At 44.5% G+C, this 20,366-nt stretch overlaps 1 protein-coding gene across 1 annotated transcript in view; it reads right to left on the reverse strand.

Moving 5' to 3' along the window:
* LOC125455610 (latent-transforming growth factor beta-binding protein 2-like) overlaps positions 1 to 20,366 on the reverse strand; it is a 474,230-nt gene that overhangs the window by 391,036 nt on the left and 62,828 nt on the right. Inside the window, exon 3 of the mRNA XM_048537794.2 lies at positions 2,676 to 2,949. Within this exon, the coding sequence (XP_048393751.1) occupies positions 2,676 to 2,949 (274 nt within the window). The remainder of the gene's footprint in view (positions 1 to 2,675; positions 2,950 to 20,366) is intronic.

Here is a 20,366-nt window from a genome sequence, read left to right on the forward strand (position 1 = left end):
GATGCTATTAGACCATCACAAATGATCTGATAAGACAGCTCCAATTTCTGAAAGTTTTCAGATCAACTGGACATTCAATGAATGATTCCAGTTGTGAGGGAGAGCTGACACTTGGGGTCATCAACACAAGTTTGTCACCAAGAAACCTAACAAGGCATTTGGCCAAACAGTGAGAAGAATGAGATACTTGCTAACACAACAAAAAAGGTTCAAGAGAATAGCTTTGAAGGTGAAGTTATCAAGGAATAAAGGGAATATACACCTACAACGTTAGGTTTGAAGCACAGGACGATGCTCATAAGAAGCACAAATAACGAATGCTAAAGACTGAATGATCTGCAACTGTAACCCTATGTGTCATTTATTAGCCAAAACCCAATTTTCTTAAAGGACTTTGGCCCTAAGAGAAAAATTTCTTTGAGAAGTTAACAACATGGGCTGAATTTTATTCGAAGACAAACTGAAGTGTTTGGATCAAGTGGAAGAGGTTAAATTGACAGAAGCCTTTTTTTTGTCTACCTAGCCCCACCTATTTCTGGATTTAACTGAAGGTGAAAGTGGGATGGACACTGACCCAGTAGAAGAAGGCTGGCTACATTGCTAAGTATGAATATTAGACTGTAACTTTACCAGCTGTTGGCCAGATCTCCCAAATGTCAAGAACTTCCTCAAGGTAAGGGTGCACTGAATTCAGGGAGGGGAAATAGCTTTATCTTCCCTTTCAGAATCCATGGGCCCACCAGAAAAGCTTCTGCAATAGGCGACCACCCATCAGAAAATGGAATGTAGAAGTAGAAATAGGCCATTTAGCCCATTAAGTCTGCTGTGCCATTCAATGAGATCATGGCTCATCAAATAATCCTTAAAACCACTTTCCTGCTTTTTCCCCACAACCCCTGATTCCCGTATTGATGAAAAATCTGTCTGTCTCAGCCTTGGATGGACATAAAGACCCAGCCTCAACAGCTGTCCACTTATTTCACAAACCTCTGAGACAAGAATTTCTTCATCATCTCTGCCTTAAATGTGCGACCTCTTACTCAGAGACTATGCCTTCTGATTGTAGTCACAAAGAGAAACAATTTCTCTGCATCTCTCCTGTCAAGTCCTCTAAGAATCTTGTGTGCTTGAATTGAGTTGGCTCATGTTCTTCATCCGCGCCACTGCATCTTGGTGCAGGACGCAGTTCTGCAGCTGCAGTGAATGGACCCTGCACAACAGTGGAGCCTGTTGTCCCTTGGAGGTTTGGTTGGGCGATCACAAGAGTGTTTGGATCTCAATGGCCCAGAAATGCTCAGGTTATTCATGCTAGATGCATATGGACTCTCCTTGTCAAGATGCATCAAACGTCAGAGGAAGTCAGGCAGGCTGGAGGTGAGGGACCACTGTACGGTTAATGACTGAAAGCTTCTGAAGGGTCTGGGTTAATTCCCACTCCAGCTTGATGCCTTGTGTCATCACCATCACTTTGTGAAGAGTATTGCCCACCGGGTTCCCTACCCGCTGTCGTGATGTATTCAGTCTTGAGGATCAATGGTCAGAATGATGGGAGTGCGCGTGTCTTCAGCAGACCCTGAGTATGCTGGGCCTGGATCTCCAAGACAGCAGCCAACCTGACCTCAGAGACGACCAGTCACATGACCTGCTGCACCGCTGCTATTTCAAGGTAATCAGAGCCAATGCCTCCCACACGTCTATCTGCTGATGCTCTGCATATGTGGACACTACATATGGGGCGGCACGGTGGCTCAGTGGTTAGCACTGCAGCCTCACAGCACCAGGGACCCGGGTTTGATTCCAACCTCCGGTAACTGTTCGTGTGGAGTTTGCACGTTCTCCCCGTATCTGCGTGGGTTACCTCCGGGTGCTCCGGTTTCCTCCCACAGTCCAAAGATGTGCAGGCTAGGTGGATCGGCCATGCTAAGTTGCCCGTTGTGTTCAGGGGTGTGTGGGTTATAGGGGGCTGGGTCTGGGTGGGATGCTCCAAGGGGCACTGTGGACTTGTTCCACACTGTAGAGAATCAAATCAAATATAATCTACAGGGCCCACTCCTACCCAGGGCTGAGCAGATGCTTGTCTCCGGCAGTCCTTCGAGAGCCAGTAGCCTGGGGCATGCCTTCTTCAGAGCCGTCACAGTGAGGTGTTCACCAGATTGTGCTCCCACACTCTCAAGGTGCTATCACTGAGTGCCAGTGCCTGAGCTGGTCAGAGGTGCTGGAAATACCTTGTCAATGCCTCGCATTAGGCCTTGGTATTTGACCCAAAACGATTCTGAAGAAAGTGGGTCACTGGGCTCGAAACTTTAGCTCTGTTTCTTTTTCTCTACAGAGGCTGCTGAGATTTTCCAGTAATTTCTGATTCTGTTTCTGATTTCCAACATCTGAGGACCTTTGTTCTTTTTTAAATATGTTTAAATAAACTTCTGGTTTAGCTTCACAACAGTTCTGTCATGGCTCTGGTGAAACCATAGCCAACAGAGAAGCAGGGAAATACTGTTTAAAAAGATTAAATCATCTTATGCTTGCAGATGGGTGTGAAAACAGGAAGAGAGGGTCATTCTAAAACTTACAAATTGTCTGTAACAATATTAATTGCCTAAGCACTGCATACTAATGCAACAATTTCCTGTTGTTCAAAATGCCCATGTAGAAGAATAAATCAAACAGCTACTTACACAGAGCTTTTGCCTATTGATGAAGTGCTACGTCCAGCAGTGGGTTGGTTATTATTCCTTGTTGTGTTTTTTGTGCTGCTTTCAGTCCTCTGGAATGTATTTGAGTGCAAAGCAGATGACCGAGATGAGAAAGATCTTGATGAGAGCACGCGAGGTACATAGGGCTGTTCTGGAACAATTTCTTCACATCTCGAACCCTGGAACCCTGACCGGCAGACACATAGCTGAGGACGTGAACACGACCCTCTGTTTTGGCACGGCGGATCACACACGGCTGTTGAGAAATGCCAAATTAGGAAAAATCAGCAGAGTAGAGACTTCAAAAGCAAACAATGTGAACAACACAGATATGTAGGAAATCTCCCTCTTTTTGACAGGGATTAATGAATTGAATATCTGCAGTTATTTTCTGCCAAAAAAGCAACCGATGAGAGAGGATATCTCTGTTTTGAAAATCATGAGCAGAAAACTCATAAATGTCTGTTGCTCCCTCACAGCATATTCCTTTTTGAAGTCTGTATTTATGGCCTGCATCATTTGCATCTTAGATATTTGCAGTTTCAGAGGCAGAGGTTGTGGGAATAGATCCCATTCCAAAGTAGGACCTGTAATAACGCATCAAACCCAGTCATGATGTCTCAGCCCCATTGCTTAACTGTCCTTGCCACATGTTTGTCACTGAGCATTTGAAACAGAAGGATGGAATTTGACCTTTTTTACCCAGTTTCACTGACGTAAGACACCAGACCCTCAGAAATGTGATTTATTCTTAACAGGCCTCTGAAATAGACCAGCAATCCACTCAATTGTCTAAAGTCACTTCAGGAACATGGAACATAGAACAGTTCAGCACATTACAGCCCGTTTGTGCCGACCTATTATCCTACTGAGATCAAACTACACTGCATACCCTACATTTTACTATCCTCTGTGTGCCTATCCAAGAGTCGCTTAAAAGTCTCGAAAGTATCTGACTCGACTATCATTGCCGGCAGCACATTCCACACGCCCACCGCTCTCTCGGTGTAGAGAACCTACCTCTGACTTCTCCCCTATACCTTCCTCCATCACCTTAAAATTATGTCCCCTCATAAAAGTCATTTCTGCCCTGGTAAAAAATCTCTGACTATCCACTCTATCTATGCTTCTCACCATCTTGTACACGTTTATCAAGTCACCTCTCATCCTTCTTCGTTCCAATGAGAAGAGCACTAGCTCCCTCGACCTTTCATCATAACATCTGCCCTCCAGTCCAGGCAGCATCCTGGTAAATCTCCTCTGCAACCTCTATAAAGCTTCCACATCTTTCTTGTAATGAGGCGACCAGAACTGAACATAATATTCTGAGTGTGGTCGAACCAGGGTTTCATACAGCTGCAGCATAGCCTTGCAGCTTTCAAACTCAATGCCCCTGCCAATGAAAGCCAACACACCATATGCCTTCTTAACTACCCTATCAACATTGGTCACAACTTTGAGGGATCTATGGACCTGAATCCCAAGATCCCTCTGTTCCTCCACACTGCCAAGAATCCAGCCATTAACTCTGTATTCTGCATTTAAATTTGAGAGAGTCCATTAAGATAGAAATTCCAAGTTGGCAGTGCAGTCCTGAGCTCATCTGCTCTGAACAATTTCGTTTCTTTTTTACTCGCTGTCTTTTATTTCTTTTCTTTGTTTTCCTTAGCTTTTTTTTCTCTCTGGAGAGAGCTTGGTCGCAGAGGCAGAGCTGGGGTCCCACAACGGGGACTTTGGCAGTCGGTACAAAGCAGTTGATATGCTCAGGCAGAGCTCTGGTGGTCAGTGATATTGTGGAGTGGCTGGGTGGCAGGAGTGGGACCGAAGTGGGACTCTGGTGGTCAGTGACGTTGTGGAAGTGGCTGGGAGGCAGGAGTGGCACTGGAGCGGGATTCTGGTGGTCGGTGATATTGTGGAAGTGGCTGGGAGGTAGGAGTGGGACTGGAGCGGGATTCTGGTCGTAGGTGATATTGTGGAAGTGGCTGGGAGGTAGGAGTGGGACTGGAGCGGGATTCTGGTCGTAGGTGATATTGTGGAAGCGGCTGGGTGGCAGGAGTGGCACCGGAACAGGGCTATGGCGGCCGGTGATATTGTGGAAGTGGCTGGGAGGCAGGAGTGGGACCGGAACAGGACTTTGGCGGTCAGTGATATTGTGGAATTGGCTGGGTGATTGGTGGCGCGGAGGCAGATGAATTCAGATGGCGGTCGCCAGCAATTTGGCAGAGCAGAGGCACAGAGATTGAAAGATCGAGCCCAATCTGGGGGGAGTCATCAAACCTAGTGTGTGAAAGAGTTCGAGCCCAGCGTGGGCGAGAGATTGATCCCTGTGTGTGAGAAAGATCTAGCCCAACGTGGGAGAGAAATCGAGCCCAGTGTGGACTGGCTGCAGGCCTATGGCTCAAGAAGGACTGTAATTTGGAACTTCTAACTTTATTTGTTATTTGCTGCCTCATACTGAGAAGAATTGTAATGTTGAACTTACAACTTATTTCTTTATTTGTCTATTCTTTATGTAAGATTTTGTACCTCGGTACCTTGTACCTAAATGGCATCAGGAATGCAGACATTGTACACTTTTCATTGTACTCCTGTATCCCTGTACTTAAGTACACATGACAATAAAACAGAATTCTAATTCTATACAAGTCACCAGATCTGACAAAGCCAGGCCCAGTTTAATTCTCCATGATTAACAGGGTAAAGTTAATCAGACTAGACAAGGTAGACACAGGAAGAACATTCTCAATGACTAGGAAAGTCCAGAACTGGGGGTCACAGTTTAAGGATGTCGGGTAAATCATGTAGGACTGAAATGAGGAGAAATTTCTCCAGTGAAAGAATGGTGAGTCACTGGAATTTTCCACCATCCAGTGTGCTTAAGGCCAATGAATTGCATGTTTTCAAGGAGTTAAATATCGTTCTTAGGTCTAAAGGGGTCAAAGGGTATGAGGGGTGGAGGCAGGAGCATGATACTTGGTTGGATGATCAGCCATTATATGGCACGGTGGCTCAGTGGTTAGCACTGCTGCCTCATAATACCAGGGCCTTGGATTTAATTCCACTCTCTGGCAACTATCTGTGTGGAGTTTGCACATTCTCCCGTGTCCGTGTAGATTTCCTCCGGGTACTCCGGTTTCCTCCCACAGTCCCAAGATCTGCAGGTTAGGTGGGTTGTCCATGCTAAATTATCCTGCAGCGTACAGGTACATGCAGACCAGGGGGGGGGGGTCAGCCATGGCAAATGCAGGACACAGGGATAAGGTGGAACACGGCACAGTACAGGCCACGAACATTATACCAACAATCATGTGCCTATCCAAGTGTCACTTAAATATCTCTAGGGAAAAAACAGAGTTGGGACGTACTTCCTGTGGACTTGATGGGCCGACTGACCTGTTTCCATTCTGTAGGGATTCCATGAATGGCTGAGCATGCTCAAATTGCCTTGTCCTGCTCCCATTTCCTTTGAAATAGCTGGTAGCTACCACTGAGCAGATTAGAGTTGGGGATTTTATAGTATAAAAAGGCCTGGGTTTGCCCTTTTGGTTCCAGTACAATCATTGATGCTGAGTGCTCATTTAAATCTTTTCCACAGATTTCATCTGGTTTGATACAACTGAAATGCTTGCTGGGCCATTTTAGGGGACAGTTCAGAGTCAACAACACAGCTCTTCTGGGGCGGCACGGTGACATAGGGGTTAGCACTGCAGCCTCGCAGCGCCAGGGACCCGGGTTCGATTCCAGCCTCGGGCGACTGTCTGTGCGTGGGTTTCCTCCGGGTGCTCCGGTTTCCTCCCACAGTCCAAAGATGTGCAGGCTAGGTGGATCGGCCATGCTAAATTGCCTGTAGTGTTCAGGGGTGTGTGGGTTATGGGGGGATGGGTCTGGGTGGGATGCTTCAAGGGGCAGTATGGACTTGTTGGGCTGAAGGGCCTGTTTGCACACTGTAGGGAATCCAATCTATTCTAAAACATTTGGAGTCACACAGAGGCCAAACCAGGAAAGGACAACAGACATCAGCAAATCTGATGACAATTCACAAAACAATTGACTATGGCTTCATGGTCACCATCCACACAGTTTTTTAATTGCCAATTTATGAATTTTACCATCTGCCAGAGTGAGATTCGATCCCATGTCCCCAGAGCATTCAGCAGGATTGCTACTCCAGCAGCTTTGCCACCTCTTACTCCAGCATTCCAAGCCTTTCTATCTACAGGCCTGGAGTCTGATGATGTTCTCTCCACTTGCTTGAATGACAACTCGTCCAGTAAGGGCTCAATGTGTCAGGAGCCTGGGTTTGATACTACTCTCCGGTGATTGTTTGGAGTTTGTACAATCTCCCTGTGTCTGCGTGGGTTTCCTCTACATGCTCCGGTTTCTTCCCACACTCCAAAGATGTGCAGGTTAGGTGGATTGGCCATACTAATTTGCCAACATGTGCAGGCTGGGTGGATTAGCCATTGGAAATGCAGGGTTACGCAGATAGGGTAGACGGTGGTTCTGAGTGGGAGTGCTCTTCAGAGGTTCAGTGTGGACTCAATGGGCTGAATGGCCTGCTTCCACACAATTGGGATTCTATGAATAAAAGTCACGAACCTCGAACACCACCCAAGGCAAAGTGGCTCACTTAAATAAAAACCGAAAGAGCTGCAGATGCTGTAAATCAGAAATAAAAACAGAGGTTGCTGGAATAGTTCAGCATCTGTGACGGTAAAAACAGAGTTAATGTTTCAGGTGTAGTGACCCTTCCTCACAACCGTAAGCCTCAAGTGGATCACTTAACTGGCAACCCTGTATGTGCTCTCATCTACTATGATTGCACCATAGACTGTTCCAACTGCAAAATGCAAAGCAGAAACTCGCCAAAGCTCTTTTCATAGCATACACTTTTGAAACCCACAATCTGGAAGAGGTGGAGTAGCAGATACATGGGGACTATTGCCTGCAGGTTCCCCTCCAAACCCCACACTATCCTGACTTAGGATTCTCACTATTACTTCACTGTTGCTGGGCCAATATCCCCAAATTTCCTACCTAATGGCACAAAAGGAGCATGCACATCACATGGACAGCAAAGATTCAAGAAGGCAGATCACAACGACATTCTCAAAATTAATTAGGCGATAAATGCTGACATTGCCAGTGATGCTCACATCCCATTAAGAAGAGAAAAGTTCGTCAGCCCTGCAAAATCCTCCTCACTAATGTTCATGGACATGCAAAAATTTGAAGAGATATTTCATAAGCCACAGAGAAATGGTGGTGTATTGATTGCTCACTAGTCTAGTGATTCCAGAATCCCAGGCTGGTGCCTAGTGACGTAGGTTTGAATCCCACTGTGACAGAGTTGGATGGCATGATGGCTCAGTGGTTAGCACTGCTACCTCACAGCGCAGGAGCCTGGGTTCAACTCCACCTGTGGCTGACTGTGTGCTGTCCCCAAATCTGTGTGGATTTCCTTCCACAGTCCAAGGTGTGCAGGTTAAGTTGACTGGCCATGTTAAATTGCTGTAGGGCCCAGGGATCTGACAGTTCAGTGGGTTAATATGGGGTGGATCTAGGTGGGAGTTTGGAGTGGTGAGAACTTGATGGGCTGGATGGCCTTCTTCCACATTGCAGGGATTCTATGATTCCTTTTGAAAAGCATATATAATGCTGACCAAGTAACAACTGTTGTAAAAACAATGGTTCACTAATGTGTTTTGAGAAGGAAATCTGCCTTTCCCACTTGCCCTGACCTACAAGTGACTCCAGATGCACAACAAATGCAGTTGACTCTTAACTAGGGATAGGTAATAAATGCTGACCTTGGCAGAGACATTCACATGCTGTGATTAATTTAGAAAGTTCTGGAAAAATCAAACTGACAGTCGTAACTTGGATGAAGAGTTCAGAGAATATTTTTGAGATCATTTCTTACAGCAGAGAGACCTTAAAGGCAGAACAGAAAGCTTTGCTGCTGTTGGCCTGACATGCAGGTCCTGAATGAACCAAAATTCTCTCCAATTCAAAATTAAAATGAAAGAAGGTCTTTAGCCTCTGCCTGTGTTCCCTACTGACCAATTCCATTACACTCTTCGCACACTGCCTCAGGTATTTACAAACTCAGCCCCATAGATGAAATTCAACCAAACCCCTCCTCTGTGACCAAGTGCAGCTACCTCTGCCAAATGATCTGATTCTGTTCCTGCTACAGCTTATGTGCTGCTGAAACCTCCTTTTGTAATGTTGTACAAGGTTCCATCTTCCACTCTCGGAGCTCATCCAGTCTCCTCTGCCTGAACCCCATCGCACTATGTCCTATTCATTTCTCACCACAATGTCAACCCACACCCATTAGATCCTCATCAACCAATGCCTTGATTGTAAAATTCTCAATCTGTTCAAATTATGGCCTCACCCATCCGCAATACGGCCACCTCTTCCAGATGTGAAATCCTCCCAAGAACTCAACATTCCTTCCACAACCCAACAAAGGTCCTTGTACAGCACTGCCCAAACTCACAACTACTTCCATTATATGGGAACATCACCTCCTGCAAGTTCCTCTTCAAGCTATCACCATCCTGACTTGGATATATATCATCATTCCTTCACTGTTGCTGGTTCAAATTCTTTGAATTCCCTCCCTAATGATATTATAGATCTATCTACAGTGCGTGGACCACAGTGGTTCAAGAAAGCAGCTCAACACCCACTTTCTCTGAAGCAACTAACAGTAGAAAACAATTCCTGGCCAAGCTAGTAATGCCTACAGCCCAGGAGTGAATAAAAAAAAACTAACATTGGTAGATGTGTCCTCCTAGTCTATTCTCTGCATGTTACTTTGATTTTATATTCTTGATTCCTTTAAAATATTTCTTAAGAGTAACTTCTCTGACCAAGTTTGTGGTCACCTGTCCTTAAGTCTCCATTTCTAGTACAAGTTTTGTCACATTATGTTCCTATAAAACATCTTGGGTCATTTTAAAATTTTAAAAGCAGTTCCTAAATTCAATTCATTGCAGTTGCTTTGCTCTAGTACCATGGACAGTTCTGCAATGGCTTACTGGATGGGGCCTGATTTTCTTGGTTTCCTGGTTTCCCCAGATTTTCCACTTCTATCAATATTGTTTGCAGACAATCTCAATAAAATGAACAAAGCTAATAATGATTAACTGTTATAGGTGTTGCAAAGTTCTCAGAAATCTCAGCATGTGGAAGTGCCTACAATAAATTTGCCTTTAGGAAAAGCATTCTCTCACCTCACAGATTAAAAGCTAAAACTGGAGCTAATGGCTTGAGAAATCAGCACATGACCGTTCCCATTTTCAGTGACACAAAATGGTAACAATGAAACAGAAAGTTCCTTTTTGTTCGTTGCTCAACTCCCCATTTTTCTGCTTTTGCACTTTCTCAAACCTGTCTTTAAATGAAAGACCATGAAAGGCCATTGACCCAAAACATAGTTGTCTCTGATGCAACCTGACCTCAATGAGTATTTCTAGCAGTTTTTCTTTGTTTTTATTAACAAAAGCCTACCACTTCCAGTTTATGGCTTCTAATAAATCATCTACTAAAGCTTTAGAAGTTTTAACTGGAAGAAATTTGTTCCACTGATAATCATTCAAAAACGTCAGCCTCTCTTCTGTTATATATCATAAATATATCACCATGAAGGTCTTACTTTCTGAATGTCACTCTCCGTTTGAGGCATGGCGACGCTTGGATTAAACCATTTCCAGTTGTCATTCTCTCTCTCTCCAATAGGAGAACAGCCCTATGGCAACTCTAGAACTATGAAAAATTTACTCCTTATATATCACTATATACTGAATTATTTACAATAGATTCTGCATCCATGTTTCAAACCCAACAGCTTTCACAGCTATGATGGTTTGACTTTAACCTTATGCAAGGTTTATTCGGAAAACAACTATTAATGAAAATTAAACAGAGATAAACACCTCTTAGTTTCAATTTAGTAATAATACGGACCTTGTCTTGGAGATACCAGATAGTCCTGACATTAAGTTCCTAATCTAGAATATAACAGTCACAGTTGCTTTAGCTTGGTGTTTAAAGGCAATGTTAAATGCTTTAGATTCACATTTCAACTTTATTGTCACGTGGACTCAAGTGTGGGGCACAAAAATGCAGTGAAAATTGGGCAATATCACCACACAAGGTGCCATCTGAGGCACAAAATCTTAGTTACAGAAGTAGAAAAAGAAAGAAATAAATTACAAATGTTCAGCACGAGAGTCTTCTTAGTATAAAAGTGGAAAAAGTAAATAAATCATGTTCAAGAAGTCAAACATTACAGTCCTTTCTTAAGCCATGGACCTGCAGACGCTCTGAGCTGGGCTTTCTCCAAGAGGGCTCGCTCTCCCCTGTACTGGGCACGCTTTTACCCGCACTGGGCTAAGACCTGCCTGCGTTCAGGGAGAAAAATCGCCTACACAAATGTTCAATGCAAAAAGTCTCATGTAAAATTATATATACACTTAAAATGTTGGATAGCTTTGAAATATATCAATGCCGAGTATCATGGTCTGTACAACTCATGTGGCTCCATTATCTATAACGTATAATTATCACTGGGGGTTTCCCATCTGGTGAGTGATGGGATACTCTCCAGTTGCCTGGATGTATGCATTTTCAACAACGCTATCAAGAGCTCAACACCATTTGGGGAAAAGTATCAGGAACAGAATGGGGAGGGTGAAGTGGAAAAGGGATCAACAAGAAGGGAAGAGGATTAAGAAGGATACAGTGAGGGAGGACACATCCACATGGGAACCACCTTGTCACATGTAACGAGGAAACATACTCCCATCATTAGAAAGTGCACCCGACAGCAGTCATTTCACCCTCATAACATCCAGATCTTCTCTCCCAAAATTAAAAGAGGAACAAAAAAAATGGATCCATGTAAAAGATGAAATGGAAGTAAAGAATGGAAGAAGAAAAAAAATGAAGGAAGAGACCATTTTTATCTTGAATAAATGTGCAAAAACAGCAATACACATACAATTATGTTACGGGGTTGGTGGGGTGGGCTGCAGTTTATGGGTCTCCCCACAAAAAAGCAGGCCAGTTCTGGCAAGTTTATGTCCCAACAGCCTACCATCTTCAAAAAGGGATTGAAGGGGCAGTGAGCTGTGCCGCCAAGTGGCACTGACCCAATGTTCGATTTATGGTGTGCCAGGACCAATGGCACAAAAAGTTTTAAAACTCTAAACGAAAATAACCAAAATGACTTCTTGCTTGAGGCTGCCCCACAAGGAGGAACATCTGTTCAATAGATACTGGGAACTGCAGATGCTGGAGAATCCGAGATAACAAGGTGTGGAGCTGGGTGAACACAGTAGGTCAAGCAGCTTCTCAGGAGCACAAAATGTCAGCTTTTCTGCTCCTAAGATGCTGAATGCCCTGCTGTGTTCATCCAGCTTCGTAGTTTGTTATATCTGTTCAACATCCACCTTATCAAACCCCTTTTAGCATTTTATCTACCTGTATCAGATCGCCCTCTCATTCTTCTGAACTCCAGTGAGCACAAGACCAAGCTATTCAACCATTTCTTGTATGACAGCCCTTTCCTCCCTAAATCAATCTGGTGAACCCCCCTAAACTGTCTCTACTGCTATCATGTCCTTCCTCAATTAAGGAGATCAAAATTGGACAGAATATTCCAGGTGTGGTCTCACCAATGCCTTGCATAACTGTAACAACACTTCTTTATGTTTGTGATCCAGTCCTTTTGCAATAAATGCCAGGATTCCTTCTGCCTTTCTTATTATATACCGCACCAGCATACCCACTTTCTGCAATTCACGCTAAGGATAGGAAAGGTTTAGAATTGTGTGGGCCACGTGCAGCACTCTCTGGGAAGAGGTGGCTGCTGCAGGTAATGTCGGATCCCTCTATTCAGGTGAGGGCATCACAGTAAACAGATGGCAGGGTGTTCATAGGTGAGAACTTATTGCAGAATCTCCGCTTCCTGATGCCAGGTCCCTTGATTGGGTACAAAGTGCCTGATAAAAACAAAAAGCCCCTTTGTAGGCAGCTGGCTGACCTTCAGGAGGCATACGAAGGCAGCTCAATCCTTACATAGTCCTTGAGTCAACACTAAACACAGATGGACTCACGTATAATTGGTACCAATTGGTTCACTAAGAAGCCTAATTAATATCTCACCAAGAGCAGGCAGATTTCTCACATGGGATCCTTCTGCCTCCAACTTAATCATAGGATGGTTTCCCACCATTAGACTGATGGGCACGACCTCCATAATACCTCATTTTGAAGAGACATGGTGGCTCAGTGATAAGCACTGCTGCCTCACGGTACCAGGGAACTGAGCCTGGTTCCAGCCTTAGGAAACTGCTTGTGCAGAAGATTTTCATTCTCCCTGTGTCTGTATGGATTTCCACCAGGTGCCCTGGCTTCTAAAGGTGTGCAGGCTAGACAGATTGGCTATGCTAAATTGCCTGTTCTGTCCAGGGATGAGCAGATTAGCCATGGTATAAATCCTATGTTGAGTTACAGGGATGGGGAGCTCCTTGGAAGGTTGGTGCAGACTTGGACTGAACGCCCACTTTCTTCACTGTGGGGATTCTGTAAAAGGTTAAACTAAATTAATGTTAGAATTTCCTGTCTTTATCAATAGAAGATATCATTTCACAGTTATATGTTATTACATGTTCACAATTACATCTAGCTTCTGAAAATGACACCGTAGTCAGTGCCTCTAATGATACTCCAAACAACTGTACTTCTCTCCTTTCTAAGTCGTTGTGGGTCAAATAAAATCAAAGTATTATTTTAAAAGGAGAATGTTAAGATTTTAATAGATGAGTAGAATTACTTCTCTGTTACTTTATCTTATTTTCTGCTCCCACTGCCAATCAAGAAGATATTTTGACTCTGTGCAGAATACCACAAGAGCTCAGCTAATACATGACAGTGATGCACATGTGGAATGGGTTGCCAGAGAAAGTGGTTGAGGTAGGTACAACTGCAATATCTAAAAAAACATTTGGATAGGTGCATGGATGGGAAGGGTTTGGAGGGATATGGGCCAAATGCGGGCAATTGTAAATAGCTGAGTGGGCACCAAGGTCAGCATGGACCAGTTGGGGCTGAAGGGCCTGTTTCCATGCCGTTTTGCTCTATGACCCTACACTATGATTCTAGTAGTTAAGCATTACAGTAAAACCAATTATGGAATGTCAGAGGGACAATGGGAGGTCTGAAAGTGGCCCCACTGTCAGCTGCCGCCACTTAAAATGCCTTTGCTCAGCCACAGAATCATTCATACTGAATGCCTGCAACAGTACAACCTTCCCACAAGGACAAACCAGTGAAACTTCTAAATGACACTGGTCCAACTTGTCTATTCACCACAGGATGGTTCTCCAGGATGACCAGTGCAATCATTTCAAAGTATTACTGTTTTCTTACCACTTTTTCCCCTATGGGGTATAAATTTTTCAGAGTGGGAAAGCATATATTTGTCGTAACTTGTGTAATTGTGAATCGTGACTCTGAAAATTAAATTTATTCAAGGCCCTTAACTATCACCAAAATGAAGACACCTTCACATCTGAGCCACAATTAGACAAACATTTTAAAACATGAATCAATCATCTCTTAATTCAATTACTTCTGCTCCCAAACACAGTACTGCATGAGGGCAAAGCTTAGCAACAATATTGTTTCAGAAGAAATTTTCATGACGAGTAGTTATAGCCTGACAATGCTGTTGTATTGAATACTGTCAGAAGTCACACGACACCAGGTTCCAGTCCACCAGATTTATTTGAAATCACAAGCTTTCGAAGTACTGCTCCTTTGTCAGGTGAAGTGGAGGGAAGCAAAAGATATCTGTCAATGACAGACACCTTTGTGTCTTCTTTGGCCACAGATAAGATCCCAGAGAACTGGAGAATAGACAATGTTTTCCGATTGTTTAAGAAGAGTAGCAAGGACAATCCTGGGAATTTGAAGCCTGCAAATCTCATGCCAGTGGTAGGGAAATTATCACAAAAGATTTTCAGGTACAAGATCTACATGCATTTAGAAGCAAATGGACTTATTAGCAATAGGCAACATGGTTTTGTGGGTGGAAGTCATGCTTTATTAGCTTGATCAAGTTTTTTGAGATGGTGACAAACAAGATTCATGACAGAAAAGTGCTTGATGCTGTCTACATGGACTCCTGTAAAGCCTTTGACGAGATTCCTCATGGCAGACTGGTACAAAAGATGAAGTCACATATTATTGGGGTGATCTGGCAAGATGGATACAGAACTGGCTCAGTCATAGGAGTCACAGGGTTCTGGTGGAAGGATGAAGCTTTTTGAGATGGAAGGCTACTGTGACTATAGTGTTCCACAGGGATTAGTGCTCGGACCTCCGCTGTTCATGATCTACAATAAATGATTTGGAGGAAAACATGGCTGGTCTAATTAGTTAGTTTGTGGATGATACACAGACAGGTGGAGTTGTGGACAGTGAGGAGGATTGTAAAAGGATACAGCAGAACATAAATCAATTGGGGACATAGGCAGAAAAATGGCAGATGAAGTTTAATCCTTGCGAATGTGAGGTGATGCATTTTGGAATGTCAAGTACAGGTGGAAATTATACAGTAAATTGCAGAACCCTTCGGTGTATGGATATGCAGAGGGATCTGTGTGTACAGATGCACAGATCACTGAAGGTGGCAATGCAGGTAGGTAAAACGGTCAAAAAGGTTTATGGCATGCTTGTCGTCATCGGGAGGGGCAGTGAACATAAGGACAGACATGTTATGCTGCAGCTTTATAGAACTTTAGTCAAGCCACACTTGGAATATTGTAGAGAGTTCTGCTCACCACAGAACCAGAAGGATGTGGATGCATTGGAGAGGGTACAGAAAAGGTTTACTAGGATGTTGACTGATAAGGATTTTAGACATGAAGAAAGATTGGATAGAATGGGTTTGTTCTCACTGGAATGCAGGAGTTTGAGGGGTGACCTGATCGAAGTTTATTAGATTGTGAATGGTATTGCGAGTGGATAGTAAGAGGCTTTTTCCCAGGGTGGAGGGGTCAGTTATTAGGGGACCACAGGTTCAAGGGCACCATGACTTTGATAACTTGTTAGGATCTCTCTATCTTAATTAGTTACTTTGGTTAGATGCTCGTCACATGACTCTTTTTCCTATGATGTTATTCTGGCCACTTATTTTGTCTCTAGTATCGTCTTATTTTTGACTTCCTGCAATTATTTCTCTGCCTCAGATTATAGGTCATCTCTTCACCTGCTGGTCTGCTACTGACACTTTACTGACACCACTTGACATTTTTGATCACCTGCAAAGATTTGTTATTCAGCCCACATTCCACTCACATCAGTCGTCATAACAAAGTGTGGAGCTGGATGAACACAGCAGGCCAAGCAGCATCTTAGGAGCACAAAAGCTGACGTTTTGGGCTTAGACCCTTCATCATCAGAGAGGGGGATGGGGAGAGGGAACTGGAATAAATAGGGAGGGGGGGAGGTGGACCAAAGATGGATAGAGGAGAAGATAGGTGGAGAGAAGAGTATAGGTCTGTCTGGGGAGGACGGACAGGTCAAGGGGGCGGGATGAGGTTAGTAGGTAGGAAATGGAGGTGCGGCTTGAGGTGGAAGGAGGGGAACGGTGAGAGGAAGAACAGGTTAGGGAGGTGGGGATGAGCTGGGCTGCTTTTGGGATGCAGTGAGGGGAGGGGAGATTTTGAAGCTTGTGAAATCCACATTGGTACCATTGGGCTGCAGGGTTCCCAAGCGGAACATGAGTTGCTGTTCCTGCAACCTTCGGGTGGCATCATTATGGCACTGCATGAGGCCCAGAATGGTCATGTCATCTGAGGAATGGGAGGGGGGAGTTAAAATGGTTCGTGACTGGGAGGTGCAGTTGTTTATTGCGAACCGAGCAGAGGTGTTCTGCAAAGCGGTCCCCAAGCCTCTGCTTGGTTTCCCCAATGTGGAGGAAGCCACAACAGGTACAACGGATGCAGTATAACACACTATTTTTCAACATTCTTAATTACCTGGAATTATCTTGAAACAATCTTTCCACCGATAAATTCTGTGCCCGTGCACTTCCCTCCAATTTACCTGACGAAGGGGCTGCACTCCAAAAGCTTATGATTTCAAATGCAACTATTGGACTATAGCCTGGCGCATGTGACTTCTGACTTTGTCCACCCCTGTTCAACACCTGCACCTTCACATCATCTTGAAAGTACGATTCACGTGTATTAGAGTTGTGTTGATAACACAACAGACAAGCTTTCTTTCAAATGGCCCATCAATTTGTTTTATGCACAGTGAATTTATTGCCAACACAAGAAAAAATAGGTGTTGCAAGTGTACTGTACTTCCAATGAGTTACGTTCAGTGACCCGAGCAACCTTTATCCCTCAAACAACATCAATAAGTGGATTATCTAGTCATTATCAATTGATTTATATGGGACCTTGCTAAACCCAAACCATATTTCTTAAACTACAATAGTGATTCCACTTAAAATGTGCTGCAATGGCTGCAAAGTGCTTTTCGTACATCCAGCAACCTTAAAAGTGTTTTAGTAAACAAAACAAAAACAGAAGTTGATGCAAAAGCTCAGCAGGTCTGGCAGCATCTGTGGAGGAAAATACAGAGTTAATGTTTCGGGTCCGGTGACCCTTCCTCAGAGCTCTCCTTCACAGATGTTGCCAGACCTGCTGAGCTTTTCCAGCAACCTCTGTCTTGTTTCCTGATTTACAGCATCTGCAGTTCTTTCTGTTTTTTTTAATGTTGAAAGTGTTTTAGTTGCTTTTCTTTTTCCTATTCAAATTACAGCTAAAATTTCTTTTGTTTGAAAAGATCCCCAATGTTCATACCTTCCACACTTAAAAAGAACAATTACACTGCTTAAAATTTATTAAACTCACTGCATTTAAAACAACACCTTGTTAAAGTATAACTTACTGTTATTGATAACCAGATTATTGGGTGTCTTGATCAGTAGTGCTGAAATAGACATTTTAATTTCACTGCTATTGGTAGCATGGTTACAATGAATCACTGCAGATACAAATTCACAGCTCCATGTTTGACGGTGACATTGTTGGGTTTTAACTATTCAGAATTACTCATGGAACAATACAGTTGCTACTTTGTAACTAAGATTTGATCTTTGATTTGATGTATATATGAACCAAAGTAATTAGATTTTGAAGAGCCCTGATACAGCTGACACTGGCCAGATTCTCCAAAGGAGGGAAAGCTGATGTCTCCCTGCCAACAAGGTATATTTTGAGAGACAGGAATAGCAGTAATTCACACTTTAAGCCAATTAACTTGATGGGGACGTGATGGCCAAGTGGTATTATTGCTGGACTGTTAATCCATAAGCAGGTAATATTCCCAGGGAACTGGGTTCAAATGCTGACACAGCAGATGGTGGATAACAAAGTGTGGAGCTGGATGAACACAGCAGGCCAAGCAGCATCTCAGGAGCACAAAAGCTGACGTTTTGGGCCTAGACCCTTCATCAGAGAGGGGGATGGGGAGAGGGAATTGGAATAAATAGGGAGAGAGGGGGAGGCGGACCAAAGATGGAGAGAAAAAAAGATAGGTAGAGAGGAGAGTATAGGTGAAGATTTAGGGAGGGGATAGGTCAGTCCAGGGAAGACGGACAGGTCAAGGAGGCAGGATGAGGTGGTAGGTAGGAAATGGAGATGAGGCTTGAGGTGGGAGGAAGGGATGGGTGAGAGGAAGAACAGGTTAGGGAAGCGGAGACAGGCTGGGCTGGTTTTGGGATGCAGTGGGGGAAGGGGAGATTTTGAAGCTTGTGAAGTCCACATTGATACCATTGGGCTGCAGTGATCCCAAGTGGAATATGACTTGCTGTTCCTGCAACCTTTGGGTGGCATCATTGTGGCACTGCAGGAGGCCCACGATGGACATGTCGTCTGAGGAATGGGAGGGGGAGTTAAAATGGTTCGCGACTGGGACGTGCAGTTGTTTATTGCGAACCGAGCAGAGGTGTTCTGCAACGCGGTCCCCAAGCGTCCACTTGGTTTCCCCAATGTAGAGGAAGCCACATCGGGTACAATGGATACAATATACCACATTGGCAGATGTGCAGGTGAACATCTGTTTGATATGGAAGGTCATCTTGGGGCCTGGGATAGGGGTGAGGGAGGAGTTGTGGGGGCAAGTGTAGCATTTCCTATGATTGCAGGGGAAGGTACCGGGTGTGGTGGGGTTGGAGGGGAGTGTGGAGCGGCAATACTCCCCTCCAACCCCACCACACCCGGCACCTTCCCCTGCAACCGCAGGAAGTGCTACACTTGCCCCCACACCTCCACCCTCACCCCTATCCCAGGCCCCAAGATGATCACCATATCAAGCAGATGTTCACCTGCACATCTGCCAATGTGGTATATTGTATCCATTGTACCCGATGTGGCTTCCTCTACATTGGGGAAACCAAGTGGACGCTTGGGGACCGCGTTGCAGAACACCTCTGCTCGGTTCGCAATAAACAACTGCACCTCCCAGTCGCGAACCATTTTAACTCCCCCTCCCATTCCTCAGACGACATGTCCATCGTGGGCCTCCTACAGTGCCACAATGATGCCACCCAAAGGTTGCAAGAACAGCAACTCATATTCTGCTTGGGAACCCTGCAGCCCAATGGTATCAATGTGGACTTCACAAGCTTCAAAATCTCCCCTTACCCCACTGCATCCCAAAACCAGCCCAGCCTGTCTCCGCTTCCCTAACCTGTTCTTCCTCTCACCCATCCCTTCCTCCCACCTCAAGCCGCACCTCCATTTCCTACCTACCATCTCATCCTGCCTCCTTGACCTGTCCGCCTTCCCTGGACCTACCTATCCCCTCCCTACCTCCTCGCCTATACTCTCCTCTCTACCTATCTTTTTTTCTCTCCATCTTTGGTCCGCCTCCCCCTCTCTCTCTATTTATTCCAGTTCCCGCTCCCCATCCCACTCTCTGATGAAGGGTCTGGGCCCGAAACGTCAGCTTTTGTGCTCCTGAGATGCTGCTTGGCCTGCTGTGTTCATCCAGCTCCACACTTTGTTATCTTGGATTCTCCAGCATCTGTAGTTCCCATTATCACAGCAGATGGTGGAATTTGAGTTCAATAAAAATCTGGAATCAGATATCTAATGAATGAAATGTCAAGAGGAAAATCCATCTGTTCATTTATATCAAGCCTTACCTGGTCTGACCAACAATGTGATTGACTCTTAACTGCCCTCTGACAATTAAGGATTGACAGTACATGCTGAGCTAACCAATGATGCCCATGTCCTAAGAATTAATAGAAAAACGATTTAAGGCCATTTGGCGTTTGAAGGTCAGAACGGCACCCCAATAGAGACAGTTGGGTTCATTAGGACACCCTCCAGTTGGGAAGTGCTATTTTCATTCCACAATGATAATTATCCTTATAGTTCTCTCACTACACTGGTGGAGCGTTCCTTCAAACACCAGAGCCCACTTGTCTGGACCTCACATATGAGAAAAAATTCTTTGGTGTTCTTCAAGAACATGTAGACACCTCGCCATCTGTCTGTAGCCTCAGCAACAGCAGTTATCTCCATCAGTGATGCTGACAAGATTGCTAAGTGTCTCATCAAAGCAGGG

This window comes from Stegostoma tigrinum, chromosome 10, assembly GCF_030684315.1.
Source record: "Stegostoma tigrinum isolate sSteTig4 chromosome 10, sSteTig4.hap1, whole genome shotgun sequence".
Classification (NCBI taxonomy): domain Eukaryota; kingdom Metazoa; phylum Chordata; class Chondrichthyes; order Orectolobiformes; family Stegostomatidae; genus Stegostoma; species Stegostoma tigrinum.